The sequence below is a fragment of the Strigops habroptila genome, chromosome 6, assembly GCF_004027225.2.
Source record: "Strigops habroptila isolate Jane chromosome 6, bStrHab1.2.pri, whole genome shotgun sequence".
Taxonomy (NCBI): Eukaryota; Metazoa; Chordata; class Aves; order Psittaciformes; family Psittacidae; genus Strigops; species Strigops habroptila.
Genome location: NC_044282.2, coordinates 72,103,939 through 72,129,959, shown reverse-complemented (window position 1 = coordinate 72,129,959; position 26,021 = coordinate 72,103,939). Strand labels below are relative to the sequence as shown.

General features: G+C 39.4%; 1 protein-coding gene across 1 annotated transcript in view; it reads left to right on the top strand.

Moving 5' to 3' along the window:
- The window catches only part of LOC115610123 (protocadherin Fat 4-like), a 42,951-nt gene extending 17,258 nt beyond the window's left edge, over nt 1-25,693 (top strand). Inside the window, exons 17-44 of the mRNA XM_030491189.1 lie at nt 465-587; nt 717-974; nt 1,684-1,782; nt 1,887-2,059; nt 2,663-2,811; nt 3,711-4,018; nt 4,656-4,925; nt 6,122-6,259; nt 6,825-7,041; nt 8,041-8,199; nt 8,680-8,831; nt 9,921-10,089; nt 11,010-11,218; nt 12,582-12,761; nt 13,364-13,583; nt 14,885-15,021; nt 15,702-15,845; nt 17,584-17,828; nt 18,297-18,406; nt 19,093-19,227; nt 19,496-19,632; nt 20,261-20,458; nt 20,777-20,871; nt 22,292-22,450; nt 23,176-23,373; nt 23,970-24,092; nt 24,507-24,717; nt 25,513-25,693. Of these exons, the coding sequence (XP_030347049.1) occupies nt 465-587; nt 717-974; nt 1,684-1,782; nt 1,887-2,059; nt 2,663-2,811; nt 3,711-4,018; nt 4,656-4,925; nt 6,122-6,259; nt 6,825-7,041; nt 8,041-8,199; nt 8,680-8,831; nt 9,921-10,089; nt 11,010-11,218; nt 12,582-12,761; nt 13,364-13,583; nt 14,885-15,021; nt 15,702-15,845; nt 17,584-17,828; nt 18,297-18,406; nt 19,093-19,227; nt 19,496-19,632; nt 20,261-20,458; nt 20,777-20,871; nt 22,292-22,450; nt 23,176-23,373; nt 23,970-24,092; nt 24,507-24,717; nt 25,513-25,692 (4,896 nt within the window). The 3' untranslated portion in view covers nt 25,693. The remainder of the gene's footprint in view (nt 1-464; nt 588-716; nt 975-1,683; nt 1,783-1,886; nt 2,060-2,662; nt 2,812-3,710; nt 4,019-4,655; nt 4,926-6,121; nt 6,260-6,824; nt 7,042-8,040; nt 8,200-8,679; nt 8,832-9,920; nt 10,090-11,009; nt 11,219-12,581; nt 12,762-13,363; nt 13,584-14,884; nt 15,022-15,701; nt 15,846-17,583; nt 17,829-18,296; nt 18,407-19,092; nt 19,228-19,495; nt 19,633-20,260; nt 20,459-20,776; nt 20,872-22,291; nt 22,451-23,175; nt 23,374-23,969; nt 24,093-24,506; nt 24,718-25,512) is intronic.
- Nucleotides 25,694-26,021: the final 328 nt, after the last annotated feature.

The following is a 26,021-nucleotide window of genomic DNA, read 5'->3' as shown; positions in this document are numbered from 1 at the left end:
ATTCTGCTTTATAAAAACCTTGTTTCTTTCTCCCCTTGTTTTATAAAGGAATTTCATATGTAGCTGTAGCACTGAGGAACTGCTTTGGAGGAAAAGATTTCTGATTTGCTTTAATATTCTTGCTTATGTCAGTTTCAGCGAAGCATAAATGCTTCTCCCAGTTCAGACTCAACTGAACTACGTGTAATTGCTCCTTGCATCATGGAGGTTGGGCTTAGAGAGCTTTAGAAATGGAGTATTTAGGACCCAAATAGGGAAGCCCACAGGGGCTTTCACCCACCCCAATTTCTGTTTGCCAAAGAAGTCCATCATTCCCGTAGCTCAGGGTGCAAGATTTCATTTATTAAGCCTTGTACAGCACTTGCACTTCTGTAATAAGAAGTCCCATAAAATGTCAAATATTAATAATTTTTAACTTAAATATTAATCATTTTAATCTTAACTGAAATGTGCTTTCTTTTTAGGCTGGCTTTTCTCAGGGACACTTTATTCATAACAATACTTTGTTTACTGTGGATATCCCCGGGACGCTTTCACTGAGTGACACGGAACTGGACAGAGAGACTACATCTGGCTTCACTTTACAAGTAAATCTGGGGACAGGCTCTGCAGCTTTGGCTTCATTCCCTTGAACCCTTTTTTGTATCTTAAGATGGTTAAAATGGCAATAGAGCGGACTTAAATTCCATTTTCATTTTCGCTTTTATTTTCTGCAGGTATGGGCAGTTGATGAAGAAACGAATGGGCTCAGTTCAAGTGCGTTGTTCTATATCACTGTTCTGGATGTCAATGATAATAACCCAGAGTTTCAAATGCAGCCATACAGTTTTGAGATTCTGGAAGGAGATTACATGTTGAGTGCTCCTGCTAGAGTTGGACAAGTGACTGCTACTGATTTGGATGAGGGAGAGAATGCACGAATTACTTACCACTTGTCAGCTGAGGATGGGGATAATCCATATAGCATTCAACAGGTAGGAGTTTGGATACGATGAAAATAGTATTTAGATACTGCTTTTCATGAGTTGGGCTTGTTCAGCCTGGGGAAGAGAAGACTTTGTGGAGACCTTATTGTGGCCTTTCAGTACCTAAAGGGGCCTACAACAAATAAGGAGAGAGACTTTTCACAAGGTCGTGTAGTGATAGCAGAAGGGGGAATGGCTTTAAACTGGGTAGATTTAGATTAGATATAAGGAAGAAGTTCTCTGCGAGGGTGGTGAGGCACTGAACAGGTTGCCTGTGACAGTCCCACATGTAATTCCTTATCTTCAAACTAAAGTACACTGATGCCCCATCCCTGGCAGTGTTCAAGGCCAGGCTGAATGTGGCTTGGAGCAACCTGTTCTAGTGGAAGGTGTCCCTGCTCATGGCAGGGGAGTTGGAAGTAGGTGATCTTTAAGGTCCCTTTCAACCCAAACCATTCTATGAAGTTACTTGATATAATAAGAAGATACATCAGGTAAAAGGAGTAGGCAGTAACCATTCTATTACGCATTAAATCCAGCATGTGCTCTCTAGTTTGGAAATATAAGTTGATGTTTAAAAACTAAGACATACTGGTCAGATTTTGCTGGAATTATATTTGTCCAATGGAGGTGATTTCAATCCCTCATCTTTTTTGAGAACTCAGTGTACAAGAGCTATCAAAATGATATGTGCATTGAACCGTATTACCTTCTCTAGGATGGAACCATTTTGGGTACTGGCTACGTAGACCGAGAAAGTAAAGAGAAGTATGAGCTGCTATTGGTGGCATCTGATAATGGAGTTCCTCAAAGACAGGTAAGAGAGGGGAACACATTATTCTTTATTTACAGCTTCTTTTATTCATAAATTGAATTGTCTGTACATTTTCTGAACCATTGTTTCCTTCTCTTGCACACCAGAACTTCACATATGTCAGCATTCAAGTATTAGATGTGAATGATAACCCTCCTCAGTTTACCAAAGCTCAATACTCTGCCAGTGTACATGTAGCAACAGCAAAAGAAGGAGTGTCTGTACTCTTCGTGTCTGCTACTGACCCTGACATTGGGAACAATTCTCTTATTTCATACAGGTAAATTTCTGTGCGGTTAATAAGTATCCTCCGTTAAAGAAACACAAGGGTGGTTTTATTTCTCATAAACTCTTTTTATGGTCAAAAGAAGATAAGATCTGTTCACAGAGGCTTTTCAAGTGCTACAATTGGCAATTATTTTTAACCTTAGGACAAAGGACAGTCATTACTGTGTGGTTTAGAGATTATCAAATCATGGTTACGTCATAAGGAGGAGAACGCAATCAAATTGTAAACTTAGCAACAAGAACCGAAAGCCAAGATTTGTTTGAATTTCTGCAATATTGAATCATATGCTGGCGCTTCTGAGTAGGAAGTAGACGAATCTGAGCGCAGTATCTACTTTCTATTCATGGGAAGATCAAAGGCTTGGGGTGTAATGGGAACTGAAGGCACGAATGCTGTAGTTTTTCACGGTGGAAAACTCGCTTGGAAATAAAAGGGCCAATATATTTAGGCTAATGACACAGCAATTAAAACCTGTTGCTTAGCCATTCTTTATAAATAGGCAAATACCATCTGTTGAGTTCTTGTTACAGCAGTAAGTAGATGGTACTTCCAAGGTCATTAATACAAATGGTATATTGATTTCTCTTTATTCAGCCTTCTGAACCATTCTGATGATTTCCGTATAAATAACCACAGTGGAGAAATCACCGTCAGCCGTAACTTGGACCATATCACAGCTGACAGTGTTGTTACACTGATAGTTATTGCTAGTGATCATGGAGTTCCTCAGCTTACATCAAATGGTAAATGATGTCTTTTTACCTTCTTATTTTCCCTACATAAACATAACCTTTGCAAACACTGAAATTTGAAATGAATCCCATTGCTGCTGAGTCAAAGCGAATTAGAGCTAGAATCCATGTTACGTTTCAGCAGTGAGGAATATTTGCTTTTCACCCTTTGATTTCCTCCCAGCTGATCACATTAACAGAAAGTTTGATTTAATAATCCTGGTTAGAAATAAATTTTCTGTATTTCTTGCAGTGGTGCTCATGGTACAAAGCCCAGGACTTCATAGTAACAGCCACTCTAAAAAGATGCATTAAAATAATACCTATAATGTGTGTTTCTCTTACAGTTTTCCTTTGTTTTCTTAGAATCATCTAAACAAATTAGAAACTCGCAAATAACCCTCAAACAAGTTTCTGCTCTTCCAAAAAGTATTCAGTCACATGGTATTTTAGGCAACTTTTCCATGTGTTTTTAGTGATTAACTTTTATATATCATGAACAGGAGAAACAACTGATTTTCTTAAAGTAGGAGGAGTGGCCATGACAGAATTTGCACTCAGGTGTTTGATCCCTTCTCTTTTGTTACACAGGAATTTAGCATAAGATTTTTAACAAGTAGCAAACACCTGCATTATCCCATTGACTTCAAATTTGCAATCCTTACTCTCCTATCATATTGAAGCAACACTGCTGAGATTAGTGAAGTGGGGTTATTCTGAAACATTAGGTATAAAAGGCATCAAGTTTTATATATTACATATTAATCCTTATTGCTATTGACTTTATTTATTTTTCTTCTCGTTCCTCTTTCTGTCATTTTCTTGGTTCCTCAAAAATTTAGGGAAACAGAGCACAGCTCATGATGATTTTAGCAGCAACTTCACCATTTTAACTTGTTTTCTCTCATTAGCCTCTGTCACTCTCTACTTGCTGGTAAATGACACCAGCTTCGGACTGGTCTTTGAAAGCTCCAGCTACGAGTTCAGCATTGAAGAGAACGAACCCTCAGGGACTGCTGTTGGCTCTGTGAAGGCTCTGACTAGCAGCATAGCTGTACAAGTGGTGTACTCACTGAAATCTTACACTGACAAGTTCTCTGTTAGTGACCAAGGAGACATTGTGGCTCTTGCCATGTTAGATCGAGAAGAAAGGGACCTATACAGCATCATTGTAGAAGCTGTTGATTCTGCGGTGCCACCCAATACAGCTGTTGCTTTGGTACAGTATATTGCATTTAAAAATATTTTTTTAAAAGGAATGTAAAATATTAAGCATATATATATTTAAAATCAAGCAATATCCAGATAAGTGTCATCTGTTATTCCAGCATGAAGATTTTGAGAGCCTTTTATTTAATTTCCCTTTTTTCTCCAAGGAGATATTACCATCTTGCAATATTTTAAACTTCACAAATTGCATCATTTCCTGAAAGTTCCTCTGTGAACAACCCACAACCAGAGAAACTGGTTAACACCAAAACTGATTCTGTGCATAGTTCTGTCAAACGCATGAGGTAGATGAGCCAAAAACCCCCAAATTATTAATCCTGCTCATCTCTTAAAATGTTATCTAATATAACGACATGAGATAACGTGTTAGAGTACATGTTATCTCACTTTTAGCAGTTGAGAATAATATAAATTAAAATGCTGAGATGCTGAAGCAGTGAAAATGTTCAAAAATGCTGATGTTATGTACCCCTTTCACTTCTGGGGTGTGTGTGGTTGGTTGGGTATTTTTCCCCTATAGGCTTCTATAGACTAAAACGGATCAAAATTCCCCTTTCAATATAATTTCTACATCTCAAATGTGTCTCTTTTTTACCCTGTTCTTTCTTTTTTATAAAAAAATACAGGTAACTGTGGAAGTTAGTGATGTCAATGACAATCCTCCAGTTTTCTCAACATTGATCCAAACTAAACTATCGGTTCCTGAGAACGCAGCTAATCTAGACTTGGGTGTATTTTCTGCTACTGATCTGGATATAGGAGTTAATGCACTTATAATCTACTCTCTGCAAGATGATTTTGCTGGGACGTTCCATATTGACAGTTCTACTGGCAAGCTGACGACAAAAACATCCTTAGACAGAGAGACAGTGGACAGCTATGAGTTGAAAATAATCGTAAGTAGACAGATTTGATGCAAGTTCACACAATTCTCAACATAAAAGGGAGAAAATACTGAATCATCCCAAGAAAACCACTTAATCTTAGTGAATTCCATTAGAATTAATGAATTTCAACTGTTTGTTATGTTTTGCACCCAGAACTTTGTTTTCTGCTGTGTTAGTTGGTATTAATGAATAAATGACCTCTGAACATGACATCTTAGAGGTCATAGTCACATAACAGCTTACTGTGAAATCTGCAAAGTGTTCCTGAGTCCATCTTAGACTGAGCAGTTGCCATACTGCTCTATTGCTTTTACTGCTTTGCTATCTATATTGTTTGTCCCTTTCCCTTATTTTTTGTCATTTTTCAAACTACATGTACTTCAGTATTTTTAAAATACTTGAAATATAGATTGCCAAATTAAAACGTAGAAGCATAAAGTTTCATCCAACATTCATACAGGTATCCATTTAATCCAATTTAATTGATTTTTACTACTATTAATCAGATAAAGTATTGTGCATACAAGGAAGTGTTCCAGCAGTGGCCATCATGAACAAATATATTTTAAGGAGATCTTTCTGCTAACAAGTAATTTAACAGGTCAAGGAGCTTGTGGAATGCAATCAGGACAGCAAAGGAAACATACTAAAAATTGAACAGTGTCTTCTGAAAGTTTTAGAATTAATAAAAGTGGGCATTTTTTAAGACTAATTGAAAATTGTGTATATATATTTATAGATCAGAACTTTTCTATGGTAGATGTTCATGCCATGTAAAACTGACTGCGAATTTGCCAAACACTAGCTACTCTTCACAGCTTGCTTTGTAGAGACTTGAAACCTTCAAAATGTAAGGGATTTGCTTATTCTTTTAAATGCCCCATCACAGATATGTATCTTTTTGCTATGGTTTTGTATGTTGATTAGTGCCATATCTAATCACACGACACATTTGATCTGCATCCAGGCTTGAGCTTTGATTAGTTGTTCATTAAATGACGCAGAGCATGTGATATGGTGAGGATATCAGCTGCAGGAAGATACGCAATGCTTAACTGGGGCTACAGCAATGACATGGGGTGACAACTGGTCCAGCAGAAAGCCTTCTGAGACAAAGTTTCACATTTTTTGGCCCAAAATTGAACTGGTAAAATAAGCTTGTACCAATGTAGTGCTGCATTTAATGACAAATTGTTTCTACACAGGCCACTGATTCTGGCAAACCGCCCCAATCGGCAAGCTTAGTTCTAAGCATCACTGTAGAAGATGAGAATGACAACCCACCAGTGTTCCCCCAGAGATCATACTCTGTGACTGTGAAAGAGAATGAGCCTCCACATGTGGTATGTGGCATTCAAGGATAAGTAGGCTGTTCTGTGGTTGTTTTCTATATGCACATTTGGAAGTGGTAGTAATCCAGTGGTGAACATATTTCTTTTACTTTGTGGAGCCTGTACAATTACACAGCATATTCATTTTATGTGGCAGAGGAGTACCTATCCCACTGACTCTTCCTAAAATCTCCTTTCCCTCCCGTCCCCAGCAGTGATCCAGATGGTATAGATCTAGTTTTCAGAGCAACATGTTTTAAAGATGCTGTAGGTGGTGTGCATATATCCAGCGCCCCTCGGTTCTTAAGGCTTTCTGTCTTCTCCCAGTGTATCCATTTCTGGCTCCATATCTGCCTTGCAGGTGTGAACTAATGGTTTACAGCAATCAGGAAGTGCTACCTAAGAATCTGTAACATCTGTTACCAGCCCTGCTATATGCTTTGTCAGTATTCTAGCAATAAAATTAATAGCCATATGATAGTTAAATACCAGTCTTGTGTGTATGTTGCCACTCTCTTTGTTCTCCTCTGAACCTGATAGTTTTGGTGTTTGTTTTGTTGTTGTTTTTCTCATTTAGATTTTGAGTGCAGCAGCCACAGATGCAGATATAGGATACAATGCCATTATTCATTATGCCATAATTGGAGAGACTTCTTCGTTTCTTGTTGGAGAACTTTCTGGAAACATTACAACTCTTCTACCTCTGGACTATGAAAGTCGTTCTGAGTATACATTTCTTCTGAAAGCTTTCAATCCTGGAGAGCCCGATCTCCAGGACACAGCAAACATTACAGGTAGCTCTAGTTTACCACATAAAATTTACCTTTGTTTCCCATAGGGAGTATTTCAGCATGTGTAATTATGAGGCATAAGGATAGCCTTCAGTAGTTAATACAGTCTGCTCAAGTAAATCATCAGAAATGATGATGTGACCTTTTCACTAGAGCCAGATGAAATTTTCCTCAGAAAATGTTTGGCTTGTGTGAAAAATCTTCATTTTTGACAAACTGACATTACTTTCTTCAATGTATTCACAACGTTTTCTATGGCATTCTTGCAGTACCTATTGACATTTTGATTGAAAAGGTTTCCAAAACCATAATTCAGTATTTTTCTGCTTGTTTACAGAAAGCCTGGTAAAAAAATGCTGACCATGATTTTTAGTGTTGCTAAAATAACAGTACTTGATTATTGGTGAGGTTTTTTTCCTTAAATCAATCTGTCTGTCTGTCTGTCTATATCTTTCCAACACAACATAAAAGATTTCTGTGAAGTTGGTACCCCAGTTTTTGGCCAGCCCTACTTTTGATCAGTATGATTGGAATTATTGGTTTATTTATTACTTCTTGTTCTGTGTTATTTATGTTACTGTACAGCCAGCATCACTAATTGTGGACCCTTATTGTGTCAGGTCATGTGCAAATATAACACTGAGCAATCCTGTCTCACAGGGTTTGCAATCTAAGCCAAAGACTAGAGATACCAGATCAATATGGACACAGAAGGGAGCCCAACGAAAAAATAAGGTGATATCATTTACAACAGATAGTAGGGACAACATGCTAGCTAGAAGTTTCCCCATTGTGGGGAAACTATTGCTTGAACAGTAATAGTTTAATCCACAGAGGCAAGTGTTTCAAAGTACAGAAAACAAGGGTTCCATCTGGTTTAAATTGAAAGAGCTCTAACTCAACCCAGAGGAGCTGTGCTGGTTTATATTAGCTAAAGAAATAGCTTGTAACTGTTTAGGTGCAACTCCTGTTTACACTCAGACATGGACCTTCTTTTATTAGTTACCGTGGAAGATGTTAATGAAGAAGGACCCGTATTTGACAAGCCCTCATACCACCAGATCCTTCTAGACAATTCTACAGCTGGCACACTGGTAGTAGATATCAATGCAAGAGATGAAAATAAGGATTATGACGAAGGCATTTTCTACAATATTTCAGGTATGTTAGAAAAAAATCATATAAGTGTTTATTAGTGGGATATTTGCATGCTGCTAAACTAAGCTGCATGACACAACAATGAGAAATAACGGTAATAAATTGAAATGGCAGGTTCTGACTGGATATAAGGAGAAAACAAGTCCTCCGTGAGGATAACTGAGTACTGGAACAGGTAGCCAGAAAGGCCGTCCTTGGAGATTTTCAGCTCCTGATGGATCAAAGCATTGAGCAACCTGTTCTGAATTCATTCATGATCCTGCTTTGAGGCAAGAGGTTGGACTAGAGGCCTCACAGGGATTCTTGAGCACAAATGATTCTGTGATACAGTCACAAAATCAAGATAGGCCAAGTATCTTGCTCCAAATCACATGTACAGATTAGGATTTCAACCCATGTCTCTTAAATCCTGGTCATATAATTCTGTATCTTACCTCTGCTGGCTCCGTTGAACATCTCCATGACTTGTTTTTCTGTTTTCAGATGGAAACTCAGAAGGCCTCTTCAGTCTTTCCAGTACCACAGGAGAACTCAGGTTAACAAGAGACTTATCCGAACTGAGTGCTCCAGTGTATTACTCCTTGATAGTCACCGCTACGGATTCGGGTCTGCCACCTCTTTCAACTTCTGTAAAGGTACTGACATGTTTACTTGTGCAGTTTATTCCCCAGATTGTTTTATTCTAAACTGAGTGTAACTACACAAGCAAATGAGTATTAGTGAGGCAAAACTATGCAAAATGGGAATCAGAATGTCAGTCCCACTTCTGTTTTGGGAGCAGGATAAAAGATGATTACAAAGTTATGCCACTACAGCAATTGCTGGCACACCACCCATCATTATTTTAGTCATTCCATTTCAGAACAGAAATTCAGGAGTTCTAGACTCTGATGGAGGAAGATGAGAGGAGTGAAGGCTTCTGTGTAAGGTCAAAGAGTAGGACAGTCAGAGGGGATGTAACGGAAGTATGTGATAGAATAAACAGGAGACAGCACTTAAGGTGTTCTTGTTTATTTGCCTATAATAAAAGAAAAAAATAAATTCAAAATTGAAGACTGAGAAATATGATAAAAGAAATCTTTTTTATACAGTGCTTATAAACTTGCTGGTGATCTTTTGCCAGTAAATATCACAGTTTAGCAGAATTAAAAAATCCAAGAGGACTAGGAAAGTATGTGGATAGAGACATGTAGAAAACTATATTCAACAGAACCTTAAAATGTAGACTTATGAACCACCATTCTTCAGAGCATTGGACAGCAGCTGTCTGGCATCATTTAGAAATAAATTATCTTTATTTTTTGAAGCAGCAGCATTATTTATTTACTGCCTGTCATCTTTTTTCATCTATAAAATCAGTTGTTATAATTCAAAATACTTACAAGCTCCCGCTCTGATCATACGCTCTCCAGTGGAAGAATTTGTTGCAAATACAGATCAGCACCTCTCTGAGCTGTTTAGCTAAACAGGTCCTTTGAAATGAGGTGTATGTGGCAAACTGGGATCCCTCTCTGTATTTAGGAAAGCATACAGGTGAACCTAAACCGATGAGGCATTTTCACTGACCTTCACCGCCTACAAGGCACTAATGTGTCAAACTCAGCATGCAGCAATCAGCAGCTTCTTATTGACAAAGTTCTGGGCTTGTGCTATTGCATACCTCAGTAGACAAGCCTGCTAAATCTGAAAACAGAACCCCTGTGGTCGTATCCTTTTCTCTGCAGGTGTCAGTAACCATAGCTCCCATCAACGTGTCATTCCCGGTGTTCTCTGAAGAAGTTTATCAGCCTGCCCCTCTGAGTGAGAAGACGCTGCCAGATACATTTGTTGTACACATTGATGTGTTGTATAAGGACCCTGTGATATACAGTATTGTATCTGGGGATGAAAAGGGTAAGCTCTTGATGTGAAGGAAGAAGGAGGGTGTGTTAAACAACTGGTGCTGCAGGGCATTATGTTCTGGATTGTTTCTTCTGTCTCTCTGTTTGCTTTTATCTCAGCTCTACAGCCATTAATATTGGATGTGTATCATCCAGATGTACACATTTGATATGGATCAGGTTTGGGCACATGATTGAATTTCTGTCAGATTAGGGTTGATACAGATACATGATACAGAGCTGACTGCACCAGCTGTATGCTTTTTTGTGCCTGCTACAGGAAGATCAAGTTGTACCCCACTAGGCATAACATTACAGTGACTGGAGGATGAATACCTAATTCAGCATAGAGGCTGCTGGTCGAAAAACTAACTCAGCAACATTTTCTTAACAAATGTGAATGTGTAGAGTAAGTTTACATGGGATGGTGTAGACCAGTGCTTTGTCGTGTGTCTTTCTTTATTAAACATAGAGCTGGTTTTATTGTATCACCAAACATAGCCACTTAGCATTTCTGTTTTGTAAAGTGTTTTGTATGAAGTTGTGATCTCCTTGCAGTTATCTGCAGAATTCTTCATCTTCAGTAAGAACAGGACTTAAAAGAAATAAAACAGTCTCTGACTGAAACAAGGACAAATAATCTTTGTTTCAGAGGAAGGTGAAGACCTTCTGACTGGAGAGTGGTGGAGAGAACTTCTCCCCTTTAGTTCCCATGCGACCTCCTGAATTACTTGTTTTTGTTAATTACAGACCTGGATATATCTGACATATATATAAATCCACGTTGAATTTTATTTTATTCTTTGAATAATAACTGTAATATACAATATTGATGCACATAATATATCATTTGCATTGAAGGGTTCATATATTCAGATTTACTACTGAAATCATAAACAGAATAATTTCTCTGTGTGTTTCTTTTTTAAACAGGTTATTTCATTATTGATTCATCCACTGGTATTGTAAGAACAAGGAAGAATTTGGAAGTGGAAGATTTTCCAGCCACTTTCAATGTGCGAGCAACAGATTCAACTACTGCTAGCATATTTAATGAAGTTTCTGTGAATGTGACAGTTATTGATGAAAATGATTTCCCTCCGGTTTTCCCATCTTCTCTACTAGAAGCAACATTGGAAGAGGTAAGAAAATGCCATCAAAACTGAACCACAAAAATAAATCCTTAAAAGAATAATAACAATTTTAAAACTCTTTTGGTGTGTGTGCAAGTAAACGTCTGGAACTGGACAGGCTGGCTTATTCTGTTCTGCCATATGGTCTTTTAAGGTTTATTTCAAGCTGAAAATCCCAATACACAAAGAGAATGGTCTAGAAGAGTGGATATATTGAAGTGAAGTGAATCTTTTACTAATAAGGGGCTCCATGAAGGAAAATCAGCCACTCTGTTTTGCATATTTGTACACAGAATATTCATGTGCATTCAAAATCCAACGGATGTGCTGGGCACCTCATAGACTCTCACTCAGTCTTTTGGAAGAAAGCTTCCTACAGAGAAGTAACAGGCAAAATGCTCTAATTTAGCAACATTTCTCCTCTTGCTCCTGTACAATCTGTTGTGATTCTTCCTGACACAAAATCATCAGTGGCAGAAAGCAAGCCAGATTTCAGTCTGTGGCTGTTCTGTTATGATAAGCCTGCAAAAGAAGCCACAGGGCTTAATTATGCAAAAGCATCTAGCTCAACGTTTCACTCTTCAATTTTCAAACAGCACTTTTCACACTTTAATCTGCTAGCTACTTTTTAAAAACAAGCACATTGAGTTTCCCAGCTGATTCCCACACATCCTCTTTAACAGCCACAACTGATTTTAAATCTAGTCCATTCCTAACATTGAGCTGAATATAGGTTTTATTATTGCACCTATTTTTAATGTTCCCAGTTAGTTTGGTGGAGAAGAGTTGGAATCACATTTCCCAGCCTTAAAAATTGATTTCCATGTGAAATATTTACAGAGTAGGAATTGCTGGATGCCCTGTTGGATCAAATAACTTCAGAGCAGGTCTCAAATAGCCATGCAAGTGAAACACTGATATTTACTGTCCATCTTGATGCAAACAACATTTTGAAAAAGGAAGAAATGGATTATTTATTAATTATTAGCCAAACAGTGTTCAGAAATAAACATGGTGTTGAAGACGAGAACATCCCTTGAGTTTCATAGGATTAGAAGCTGTTAAACATGAATAATTCCTCAACAAGTCAGATGCTTGAGGTTAACATTTGGCCTGTTTGAAATCACTCTGAATTTTCTTTCTGAAGATTGCTGTGTAGGTAGAGACATGGTGGGGGCAAATAGTTCTTTTCTGGAAATTAGAGAGAACAAGATATTCTCTTATTGTGCTCAACAAGTTGTATACTTCTGATTTTAAAATACCTATACTATTGTAAGTTTATGCACTATTTGTTATTTCCTCCCTTTTACATCACTTAAGAAATTGCAGCTAACCAGTCTCTGACAGCCTCAACTTGTTTCTTCATCCATAGAATTTACCTGCTACTCAGATCATCCAGCTGGAAGCTCAGGATGATGATACAGGTAGAAATGGTTTCCTGACATACGGCATTCTTAGTGGAGACATACTAAAATTCAGGATAGATGAAGCGACTGGAATTCTTTCTTCCACCACCTCTTTTGATTATGAAGAGGAACCTACGGAGTATCAGGTTTGCTTTAGGTCTTAACTCTTCATTATTCAGAACTCTTTGTCTTTCCCTTGGATAAGAGGTGCCAATTTTTTGTTTAGCTTGATATTGCCTGAACATTTTATGCACAGTTTTAGAATATGAGCATCTTGAGATGTGATGCATTATTAAAGCAAGATGCTGCCTCAAGGCTATAAGGAAGTTCAAGCAAGGCTCATTGTTCACCTGTCCTACAAACTCTCAAACACTTCAGCACATGAATAAATAACTTTGCAATAACAGCTCATGTATTCAGAGCTGTCTGTTTGCTTGAATCCATACTGGACTGAGATCTTGCAGATATGATTCTCGGTTAACCTCCTTTACTGTTGCTGCAACTGCTGGTTATTTTGTACGATTTTATTTTGCTTCAAGCAAAAAAGATGAGTGAATTTGTTTGCCCTATATAGAAAGACTTTATTTAGTGACAAGATACTCTTTAAGCTTTCAATAACAATTTTGGGGTGAATTCAGATTTGACTTTATATTTCTAAGAATACTCCAAAGTTTAAAATTCATCAAGACTTTTTAATCCTCATGCAAGCACCTATTTGTATGATTTCTCACAATTGTACCACTTACAGGTTGTAGTATATGCTGAAGATGATGGAATCCCTGAGAAGAAGAGAGGTTACTGCACAGTTGTCATAAAGATCATTGATGTTAATGACTGGCCACCTGTGTTTGATCCAGTGACTGAATTAAGCGTAGATGAGAATGTGCCTGTAGGATTCATAGTTGGAATAATCACAGCAACGGACAGAGACACAGGAGACAATGCCTTTGTTGTATATAACCTTACAGGTAACAAGGAATTCTCTCACTGCACTGGAACAACTCTCACACTGTTGTCTATACTGTTACAAGCATAAATAGCATTATGTGTGTTATCTCCTCATCTCTTTCCACATAAGGTTCATTTTAACCTGGTTTGGTATTTTACTAATTTATGCCCACACAGCTTTCAAACTGTTGGAGTAGGAACTTCTTTTGCAGAAAATACAAATTGTTGTGCTTTTAATCATATTCTTAATTCTGTTAAAAATCAGCTTTTAAAAAAATCTTTAGTTGTTTGGCTGCCATAGCTGCAATCAGCAGGAGTAATTTTGATAAGAAAGATTCTCATAGCTTTCTTGAATGAGGTTAAAGGGTCTAGGGCCTAATTCATGCCTTGTAGAACCTTGTGCTTGTACCAGCTATTAAATGCTGCTAAATTAAGCCTCTCCTCAGGCTGTGGACTGTGAGCACTTCACAGCTACTAGGAGCAGATGTAAGTGGTATCAGAAGTGTGTCAGAGACCTGAGTCACTATCGAGGGCTGCTGGAGAGCTGTCTTCCTCACCCTTGTGCTCAACACCTTTACCACTGCAGCAGAAGTGCCACAACAGACAGCAGATCACCTACTCTCTCTGCCCAGGCTATTAATATAAAGGGCCTACGATTTCATTTTACATTAATGTGCCAGCTTGTGAACTGCAGTGACCGACAGCTCTAAGTTGTGCTTCCTGTCACATTTAACTGTGGTAGCTGATGGCATTACATTTGAAAGGAGCACCCCTTTGGCCACTGCCCCTAAATCTGACAGAGACGGAGATCTAGACTCCTCTGGACCAAAGCCTGCAGGAGTTGAAATAGTTGGTTTTGTTGTATGGACGATCAAGAGCAGTATGTGTACAGTTCATATGTTTTTAGTGTCTTTTCTTTCCAATATGCATACAGACTTTGAGGCGGCTTCGGACAAGGGTGGCCAAAACCAGCAAAAGTCACTGCCAGGTCTTTTGACAGGTCTTTTGATTTCTCGTAGAGGTCTGTGTGCCACTCAGTCCATCTTTGTTAGAATAAATTCAGTGACATCTCTTAGAGATCTTGGCAGGAGCACTGTCTTGTTAACCCATTCTGTGGGCTCACATTTCAAACATTCATCCACTCAAAGTATTATCTGTTTTTCTTTTACATTATCTGTAACATATTTAAAAAGTTGTTTTAATGAGCTCAAGACACAGGTAAACATATAATTTAAGAATGTAGTTAATTATGTGTTTCTAAGATATATTTATGTGCTTCTAAGATGTATTCATTGATAATGCTGCTTTAAATGTGTCTTAGGTGGTGCAGAAAATACATTTGAAATAGATGAAATAAATGGCAACATTAAGATAAAGAACTCTCCAGACTATGAAACCATGAATGAATACAACCTTACAGTGACTGCAGTCAACAATAAATCTGCCCCTTTCTTTCAGGTAAAAGACCATTATTGTAATGAACAGTGTTTCTTCTATTCAGAATGGATTTGGCACTAGTGGGAGGGAGACCTATCAAAGACATTTATTGTGCAGAATAAATTAGTCACCTAATTATGTTTGGGGTCAGACTTCTGTGACCTTTGTCCATGCTGTAGTATTATACACCATAATTAGTTGAAATACTTGAAAATCGTGGTAGAATTAGACCCCGAATTGTTTGCAGACAAACCTGTGCTGGGGAACTGGATTTCTTGCCTGCTGCTGTTAGTACTGTAAGTGCCATGATAATTTTTCATGGGGAAAAATGTAATTTTCAGCAAATCGTTCTAGTTGTGCTGTATTTATTTGGAAAGATACTGCACACTTATTTAACAGAACTAGAACATGTGTGGTTCCCTTATCTGCATCTAGCAGCACTACTAGGCCATGTTGGCACCCTGTTCTTATTCATTCAGGCACCTTTCAAGAAGTAGAATCCTACCGCAACACTGAGTTCCTCCCTCCCTGGTATTAAAATCCTATAGTGATCCCTGAGGTTGAGTTCACAGCATTAAACCTACAACAATATTTTACTACAGCATTTTCAAAGTCTGATTTATACTTTGTTGCATATGAAAATAACAAAAAAAAAAATCACTGAGACATTCTAAAATGCATGAAACCATTTTGTTTTCTAGGCAACTACTCATGTCACTGTTCTGGTGATGGATGTGAATGATAATGCTCCAGTATTTGATCAGAGTTCCTATTCTGCTTCTATAAACATGATTAATCCTGTAGGTTCTCATGTCATAACTGTGAGCGCTACCGACAAAGATCAGGTAACTACTGTTTGACTTTAACACTGCTTGAAGCTGCAGCCCAAATGTGTTATTCTCCATTCTCTAGGCATGAAATACCAAATGTAGCAGACAGTGAATTCTGTTTGACTAACAGCACTGGGAATTGGAAATTAGGACTGTCGATGCTTCTGCCTTGACACTGATGTACTCACTGTCTTTGGGAATGTTTCTTCAGCTATATTTGCCTTAATTTTTCCCCTTACTATATGGAGTTGTACCAGTCTGTCAGAAGTACACAAGGACTGAAGCAATGTAGTGTCTGTGAAGTTATCTGAACTTCTGAAGTAAAAGAATGCGTAAAACAGATTCTATAGCTGTATATAGCTATAAACATCATATAGCTGGCTTGAACATGGAGATGTCTGCTTACCAAACACCTCTGAAGTTGGCACTGCAGTTCATTCTCTCTGTTCCCATTGTTCAAAGTAATTGGGAGATTTAGGTTGGATATAAGGCAGAAGTTCTTCCCTGTGAGGGTGCTGAGGCGCTGGCACAGGGTGCCCAGAGAAGCTGTGGCTGCCCCATCCCTGGCAGTGTTGGACACAGGGGCTTGGAGCAACCTGCTCTAGTGGAAGGTGTCCCTGCCCATGGCAGGGGGTTGGAACTGGAGGAGCTTTAAGGTCCCTTCCAACACAAACCAGTCTGGGATTCTATGATTTTATGTAAGAAGTGAAATTGCTTATGGAAGTTGCTGGACCCCGTGAGATCTGCACTGAGACCCTAATGAAACTCATTGTTCAGATAGTATGTATGGCCATCTACTGCACTTTGAGGATTACAGGGCAGAGTGCAGCACTGAAATTATTAGACAATGTCTCTCTTCCTCCCTCTTCCTGAAATAATTCTAAATATGCAGATCCCCTAGTACCAACAGACATTCATGGCAGGGTTTGCTCCTGCTGCTGCAGAGCCGTGGAGGAACAGAATCCACTGCTTTTCAGAAATAAGAGCAAAGTGCAGTAGAGCAAACCCTAAGGGTTTGTCAAAATGGCTTGTCTCAGGAAAGTGAAGTGATGTGCATGGAGTAAAATGTGTCCAACTCTCCTGTGGGATGCAGGAACAGGGCTTACCCTCATGGCAGTGGAGAGGCTGCGCTTCTCCTCAAGGTGTGAAAAGGATCCAAGGGACTTTGCCTTATCCTCATTGACACCTTTAGATGACTCTCTCACTGCTCTGACAGTCCCCCTCTACACGTGTCCTTAACTTACTTCCTTCAGAGATCTTTTTATTCCACATTTTTACTATGTAACTGGCCAACTGCTTCTGAATTTTCTTCTGCTTCGTGGTTTTATCAGCACCCACCTACCACAGCTAACCCCAGCTTTTCATTCGCGAAACAAATTCACTGGAGTCGTTCAGACAATGTCAAGTCTTGTTTCAGTCTTTGTCCTACCCTTCAAAATGTGCTCCCAGTGCATGTAGTTTTCTTTAGCATTGCTATGGGTATTTTTTGGATCTTAGAACATCAAAATTAATCTGAGGTGGGGTTAGAAGAATTCTGCCCCCTGGCCCTTTCCCTTGCTGCTGCTCTTGTGTTACAGCTTAAACCCAAAGTAGCTCTGAGCCTGGTTCTTTCTAGTTATTTAAAGTGCCTCTGACATTCTGTCCTTTAAGCACGGAAATACTGAGATTCCAGTAAGTCTATGGAACTTGGGCCACTGAAATAATGTGGTCCTGCAAGCAAGGGTTTCATGAAGCTGTGTTCTTTTCATGGCAGGGGTTAAACGGCCTTGTTGAGTACTACATCCTCCCTGATCAAAACTTCGTCCCGTTCTTCCTGATAGAAGATATGAGAGAGGGGAAAATAACTACAACTGGAAGCCTGCCTAGGTCTGGAGAGATGAGTTTAACAGTGATGGCAAGGGACAAAGGCTCTCCCTCTTTAAATGCCACTGCTGTGATTACTCTGGATGTGTTTGACAACAGCCCATTTGTTCCTCAGTTTAACAGCAGCGAAATAAGGTGAGGCTTTCATATTAAGTTCATATAACTAGTCCGTATTCTCCAGGTAGTGGAAAACATAGTAAAGTTGAAGCTCATTTTTGCGTTCCTCCATGCAGAAGAAAGGACATCAGGGTTTCTTTAAACAACACATCCAAGAAATTCTGCTATGCCATTGGTTCTGTGAATGCGATTTGAGGCATTGCCGTTTCTTTATCCTGCAGCTTGTATAAGCCAGGCTTTTTGTCCCTTTCCCCTTGCACACTAATAAAGCATTTTTCCTTAGCCTTTACTCAAGGATAAACAATGTCTGGCTAGAAAAGTAGGGCTTCACTCTAAAAGTCAGGGAACTCTAGCAAACAACTAGAGGGGAAGGAGCAGGATTTCCCACAGAGAACTCACTCTTAAAGAGTTAAATTTCAAAGCCTGCAAGTGCAACAACTGCTGGGAAATTTAACATTATGGTTTATCATTTATTTCCTATATCAGCATTTCCGTTTTGGAAAACACAGGAGTGGATTATTTAATTTATGATTTTAGCGTGATTGAAACTTCAGGAAAACCGGTTGATTATACAATTGCATCTGGCAATGAAAAAGGTGAGTACTCTTTCCCCTATGAGTTAAAGCAGATGATAACAGAATAACCTGTCTTTTGTGTGGCAGATGTTGCTGTATGTAAGTGGGGAGATGGAGAGCAAGGATAGAAATTTGTGTCTTATTTTAAAAAGAAGAAAATACAGAGAATTTCTTTCCTGAGCTTTTCAGCATGGACTTTGCTAATCTTCTTTGGCTGAAAAAGGGGTAGTAACTTGCTAGAAGATGGGTTCCTGCAGTCTTAAGTTAGGATAATTTGCAGGCTGAGGGAGCCAAAGTAGAACTTGTTGTTAGCAAGCAGCTTCCTCCCTGCCAATCACTTTTAGTCTATCATTTCCTTGCACTGGCACCTATGTTAGGGCATCTGTCTCCTTCAGCTCTTGCAGCTGTGCTGCAACTCCATGTGGTGCACAGAAAAGGAGAAATATATATATAGAAACTGAGAGAAAACTTGGAAATCTGTGAAAAAGGAGTTGTGCAACGAGAAGCAATTCTATTTCCTGAGTATATTGCTCTTTGACATGTTTAAGGCCTGTTTGCTGTGATGCCTCTTCTGCTCAGCTATGGGAAGTGTCACATTTCATTAAGAGCAGAGGACTCATGGAAACATCCTAAGGGCAACCAAGAGGTGGGACGGATACAAGTGAAATGATAGCTATAACAATGAAGGTGCATGTTTTTCTTTTCAGGCCATTTTAGATTGGATTCAGAAAGTGGTCAGCTGAGAACAGCAGTTAATTTGGACTATGAGGAAGTATCCGAGTATGTGATCCTAGTTGAAGCAAATGAAAATCTCGCATCTGCCACAGAAGTCCAGTATGCAAGTAAGTTTATGCTTTGAAAGACATTGTAACTTAAATTCGGGGCAATGAACATGTCTTCTGTATTTGCAACCCAATATAGGCTCTCACTGAGGCCTCAGAAGGAGTGAGTTACAGCTCCTCTGGGCACATCCCTGCTTCCATTCCCTTTCTTCTCCCTCTTCCTCACATGCTGTGGAGACACTGCTGCAAAGCCACAGCCTGACCCAGCCTTTGAAAGCTGTGCTTTGCTGCTGTCTGTTGTTGCAGTTCACTTGTGTTTCTTTCATAGGCCTGTTTGCTGAAAACGTGGCAATGTTGAGAGTGTCAGTGCAGGATGTAAATGAAGAGCCAGTATTTTTGAGTGATGCCTACTCCGCTCGGATACCCAACTCTGTGCCGTACAAGTACCCCGTTATTACAGTGCAGGTAGAGTATCCTCTTCTGCTCTTCATGAGGAGACAATCTTTTGTAAGATCTGGATTTCTTCCATAGTTAAACTGGGTTAAAGGAGCTCTTAAATCTGCTCTTGAAAGCTTGAGACAGATTCAGCCCATCATCTGGGTTTGACATAATGCTTGTGAAAGGTGAGGTGTTCAGGGAACTGGTCCATACTTCCAGTGGGTCTGTCAGAAGGGCTAGACAGTCTGTTCTGACCCATGCTGCCACTATGCATTACATACTGCACAGCCTACTGTTCTCTCTTCGGCACTGTTAACCACTTTGTTATCTATCAGACCCAAAAGGGAAATGAATTACAAAATGGAGCAGTTTCTAAGTCTGCTGTTATCACTCAATTCTAGCCTGCTCCTTTTATGCTTGAGGCTGTAGAATCCTCCAGACTTTATTATGGTAAATGTATTTCCTCTTTTATACCCTTACTCTGATTCTGATAGTTTGTGCCCCACTTTGTGTTTAGTGCAAAGAGAAAAACATGACAGCACCATCCTAGAATACCCCAGTCTTACAAAGAGAAACTGCAGTTTCATGATTCAAGAGCAATGTGCAGCCCGAAAGCTACAAGCTGAGTTTCACAAATCACCTTTTTTAACCCCAGGCCACAGATCCAGATACAGGAGACAACGGGCTTCTGCTGTACAGCTTAGTGAACAACCAAACCAACGAATTTGACATCAATGAAAATACAGGGCAGATTTTCACCGTGTCTGTAGCAGGAAAGGCTGGAACGTTTTACCTGGAAGTCCAAGCTACAGACCAAGGCACAAGCAGACTCACAGCCCAGACAACAGTCAACGTAAGGAATATTATTTACACTCCTGATTTGCTTCTGTATACAAGAAGGGTTTGGTAATGACATTTAACACCACCCAGTGAGACTGTGTGATACACCAGTATTCACTACATATTTCCAGGCCAGAATTATGTGGTCACCATTTCCACTGACATAAAAATATGTTGCCATGAAGACTGGCTTTTAGAGGACAATTGTTTTACATCAGAGAGGGCTTTGGGGGATTTTAAGGGTTTATTTGTTGAGGTTTTCTTTGAAAATCAAACTAAGCAAAGTACAAATGCTTTAGAAAACCTTATGTGTGATTTGTTTCTTTCTTAGGTAACTGTGGATCACAGTTCCAGTAGCAACATCGTGGTGGTGATACTTGGTGAGGTGATCAGTGCTGTTGAAAGAAACATCATCGAAGTAAAAAGGTATTTCTGAAACTGCGAAGCTTACTCTGATACAATATTTAATGACAAATTTAGAGTCCCTTTGAGATACAGGGGCCTGAGAGCCTCAAGGGGAGGTAGTACAGCCAGTGCCCATGAAAAACGAGGCCTTCAACTTGTTGTAGTTCAGGAGAATTTGAGGGAATTCACAGGAATCCACCAGTTTTTACCTGGTAAGGCTTTGGCTTAAGCTGATGAGTGCCAGAGTGGCCATTGGACTAGACAATTTCAAGAGGTTTCTTCCTACCTCAATGTTTCGGTGATTTTTAACAGCCTAGGATAAAGTTTTGCATTGACAGTAGGTCAAGATGTAAATGTGGAAACAGACAGAAGCCACAAACCGAACCCACCTTCACCACAGATCAAAACCCCCCTTGTGGCACAGCAGCAGAGCAACTCAAGGAGGTCTCAGACATACTGTGCTACAGGATTAGCTTGTGGAGTGTGCATGGCCACAATTGAAAACATATGTTGGCCTTTTGGGTATGTTAATGAAGATACGAGGTCTTTTGTTTGATTATACATAAACATATATTTACATTGGAAATATTGAGCCTTGTGCATCTGAGGGGAAATCACTTTGAAGGTTGGAAACACGAGTTTGTGATGTTGAAAGTATTATGGCACCCGGTTGGTAAAAGTTAAATGCATTAAGTGTGCCATTGGTCTGATCCAGCATGGAAAATCTCCCTGTGAAGAAGGAGAAAACAATGAGAATCATAGAATCATAGAATGGTTAGGGTTGGAAAGGACCTTCATAGAATAGTTTGGGCTGGAAGGGTCTTAAAAAAGGTCATCTAGTCCAACCCCCTGCAATCAGCAGGGACATCTTCAACTAGATCAGGCTGCCCAGAACCACATCCAGCCTGGCCTTGGATGTCTCCAGGGATGGTGCGTTATGAGACTATATTTCCCTCCTCCCCACCTTTACTGTTTATAATACTCTATATGTATCACTGCCTGTACTTATAATGTCAAGCATGAAATGAGCCATATGACACTTTGAAAAGCATGACTAAATATATGATATACTATACAATACTGGTTCTGAAATCTAGGTATAAGGGTTTCTTAACCCTTTCTTTCTCTAATTAATTATCCAGTTATGCTAATGGCACCTATCTAAGAATTTTCAGGCTATGATGTACAAAAGTTATGTAGCATCTACTAATGAAAAGTATCTTTGCTTACCAGAGATAAGGACTGGATCTTTTTTTCCCTCTGCTACTCACTCAATGATACTGGGCAAATAGCTTAACTCTTTTGCTGATGATAATCCTGCATTTTTACATGCTTAGATTAAAATACTAAATATATGCCAAGTTTATATCATTTAATTTCCAGAGTAAAAGAATTCATCATTACCCAGTTAATTTAAAATGTTTTCTTCATATGATGGCAGGGTCTTGGAAGATAAACTTGCATGGAGTGTCTACATCATTGATGTATATTCCAATGAGTATGAAAGAACAGCAAGAAGCAGCACTGATGAAACCTGTGTAAAAATTATTGCCTTTGATGAGGCAAGCCAGGAGGAGGTACCTGCAGAAGATGTAAAAAGGTCTGTATGGCACAGTCTGTGTCCAGGGTGTCAGAGCTATGCAGTTAAGTTTAGTTTCCCTGAAGATTATTAATGTCTTGGACTGGGCAGGTTTAGATCAAATAACAGTTTATCTGAGGTTTATCTCAAGGCTTAAAGGGAATTTTTTAGAATTCAGAAAGTTTCGTTATTCACTGAATTGTAATTTTCAGAGTTTGTCAAAAACATGAATGATGTTGTTTAATTCATAGAATCCCAGACTGGTTTGGGTTGGAAGGGACCTTAAAGCTCATCCAGTTCCAAACTCCTGCCATGGGCAGGGTCACCTTCCACTAGAGCAGGTTGCTCCATGCCCCATCCAGCCTGGACTTGGACACTGTCCTTGTAAAAAGTCCTTCTCCAGATTTCTTGTAGCCCCTGTAGGCACTGGAAGGCTGCTGTGAAACTGCTTCTTCTCTGAGGAAAGTGCTATTGGTATCTGTAAGAGCACATGCGGCTGCCTTGATGTGGCTTTAGAGGATACTGACCTCTCAAGTTCCATTTTTCCAAGCTTTGCAGCATTTTAGTTCATGAACAGCAGGGCTGGTTGCTAGAAAACAGAGTTTTGCCTGAATTAAAGACATGTCTGAATCTTTGGAAAAGGTCTTGGTGGACCAAGAAGTGGTATTTCTGTTGTTTTCTTCACCACTCTTCAAACCAAACTGAAGGTCTGATAAGTAATCAACATTTTACTCTTCTATCTTCAGAAAACTTCAGGAGCAGAAGAGTGACATTGAGGTAGAACTGGAGAAAATATTTGCAAGGCTTGTTACCACCAGCATAGAAGAAGCTCCTGCTGACTCAGCAAGTCCTGAACTCATTGCAACGATAGTGCTCAGTGTTCTGCTAGCCTGCAGCCTCATAAGCTTCCTCGTATACGTAGTTTATACCATAGATAGGCAAAGGTACAAATACTTTTACTTTAACAATGTAATTTAGACTTACAACTGATAAGTTCACTTTAAATGTCAAGCTGAAAAATACTTAGCTGATAAATTACTGCTATTTGCCCGGAGTATTGCCTAGGATTTGCTATAAATCAAAATGCCTGGTGTTGTACTGTAGATATTAGAGACACTATGTGTAACTGAACATTGGTTTCTCCTTGTATTTGTCACACAGCAACAGCAAAAACAAATAGATTTAAAAACAGAAATGTGGACAGCAGACACTTTAACTGTAAAGGGGCACAAAAGTGGCTGTAATATACCCACATAAGTCTCCTCTAATCCCACAAATGATGAAATCAGCGGAGGTTTTGCTGTGATCTTCAGGGGTAGCAGGACTGCATAGTAGAGGAAAACAAATCCCCATTTCCAAGAGGCAGTGGGTATTTACCTTGCTACCATTATGGGAAAACAGGAAATACTCCAAACTCATCCCCAGAATAATACTGAAAATTATGTGTATTAAACACTCTGCATTCTGTTTTTAAAACAGCTGTAAAGCCAACCTCCAAAAAGAACTAACCATTCTATTTTAATGTATTTATCACTTTCAGAAAGCAGCAGCAGTATTTGGTTAAGAAGCGAGCAGAAATTGCAGAGTGTATTGATAATCCGTGGACAAATGACAAAAATGGAGATACAAAAAACTTAGAGAAACTCGAGCACATGAATAATGAGTAAGTAGAGTGGTGATATCCCAAATAATTGATAAAAAATAGCGTATCAAAAGGTTTGGTTCTAGTTTATTCTGGTGACACAGCATTTTCCTTGTATCTTTTAGCGGTGTACAGGTCGGTTCTTAAGAACTCTTACAATTACAAGTGAAAACTCAATGCTTGAAGGGTGCTAATGCCTTTTCTATCAAAAATTACAAGGGAAAACTCCTATTTACTCTTTAGCAAATTGTTAAGCCTTATGCATAATCCCCCCCCCTTCAGGATACAAGAAGCCACTTAATGCTCCCCTGAACGTTAAATCCCATTCATTTTGAGATCAGTGTACATGTTGCTCTCAGTTTTAGACAGGCTGAGATTTTTGCCACTGAACTATTTGCCAGCTCAAGGTGTTGGGAATTCTCTTCATTCCTTCAGGAAAAAGGAAATGACAGAGTTTAGCAACATGAGAAACACCACAGGAGGAGACTCTGACAAAGATCTGATTCAGGCCAATGAAAATTACAGTTATCTTGAGACGCTTACGTTAGATTCCAACAGCGAACATGAAGATAATGGAGCACCTGAAAAAGCTGCTGAGCCCAGAGATGTAGATGCCCAGCACACTGCAGATTTCACAGCTAAGCAGGTAACCAGCTTTCCAATTGCAAAGAGTGGGCTGAGATTTTATCATTATCCATCAAATAACTGACAGAATTATCAAAAAAAGTAACCCCATGATGGAACTAGAAAGAATAATAATAAGATCTTATGTGAAGTAATGAACAATTGTTGAGGAGGGGCTGATTGTCCTGCTTAAAAGGAGAAGGACTTTGTTATCCAGAAATGATGATTCCCTTCTTTTACAGAGTGTGTACAGTAAAGGGTTCTCACGGGCTGCTCCTAAAACTTGCAGCCTTAAAACTAGTGCTTTCATTGCAAGCTTCAGAGGCAGAATATAGAACCATAGAATGGTTTGTGTTGAAAAGGACCTTAAAGCTCATCCAGTTCTAACCCCTGCCATGGGCAGGGACACCTTCAACTAGAGCAAGTTGCTTGAAGCCCCTGTGTCCAGCCTGGCCTTGAACACTGCCAGGGATGGGGCAGCCACAGCTTCTCTGGGCACCCTGTGCCAGCGCCTCAGCACCCTCACAGGGAAGAACTTCTGCCTTATATCCAACCTAAATCTCCCATTTCAGTTTGAACCCACCACCCCTTGTCCTATCACTACAGTCCCTGATGAAGAGTCCCTCCCCAGCATCCTTGTAGGCCCCTTTCAGATACTGGAAGCGGCTCTGAGGTCTCCACGCAGCTTCTCTTCTCCATACAATAGTATAAAATATAAAATATTTCTCTCTATATATGTTATACTTCTACTCCTTATAATTTATTACATTCCACCACTTGCAGCTTTCTGCCTCACATGTGCTATGTTCTCTTGCAGGATCGCTTTCTGACAGACAGGAACGAGGAGCCAGCTCTTTCCTTAACCCCCCGCCCCAGAACACCCCCTGAAAAAGAGCTGAAAGGAGTAAAGTTTTCAGAAGTGGCCATTATTTTGGATGCAGAGTTGAAAGACGAGTCTGACACTGACGATGGATTCTACACAAATGCCAATGCTTGAAGAAGAAAGCTTGTGGGAAGAACACAGTGACACTCGTTGGGACAGTACAGAATGAAATGAGCAATAGGGATATGAAGATGCTCTCCAGGTTTTAATTCCTTCTACTCCTCTTGTGTTGCAAGAGATGGACAAGCAATAACGTAAGCCCTAGGGCTGCAGAGTGGTTGTAACACAAGGTGATACCTTACAGCGCATTTAATTTCTTATGGCGTGTGTCATAAATTGAGACCACAACGGATCATAATCCAATTAAAATTTTATTAATTATAGCAAGTAGAATATGAGCAAAAACAGCGCTGGACGACAGGGGAGTCTGCGCTCCGCCAACT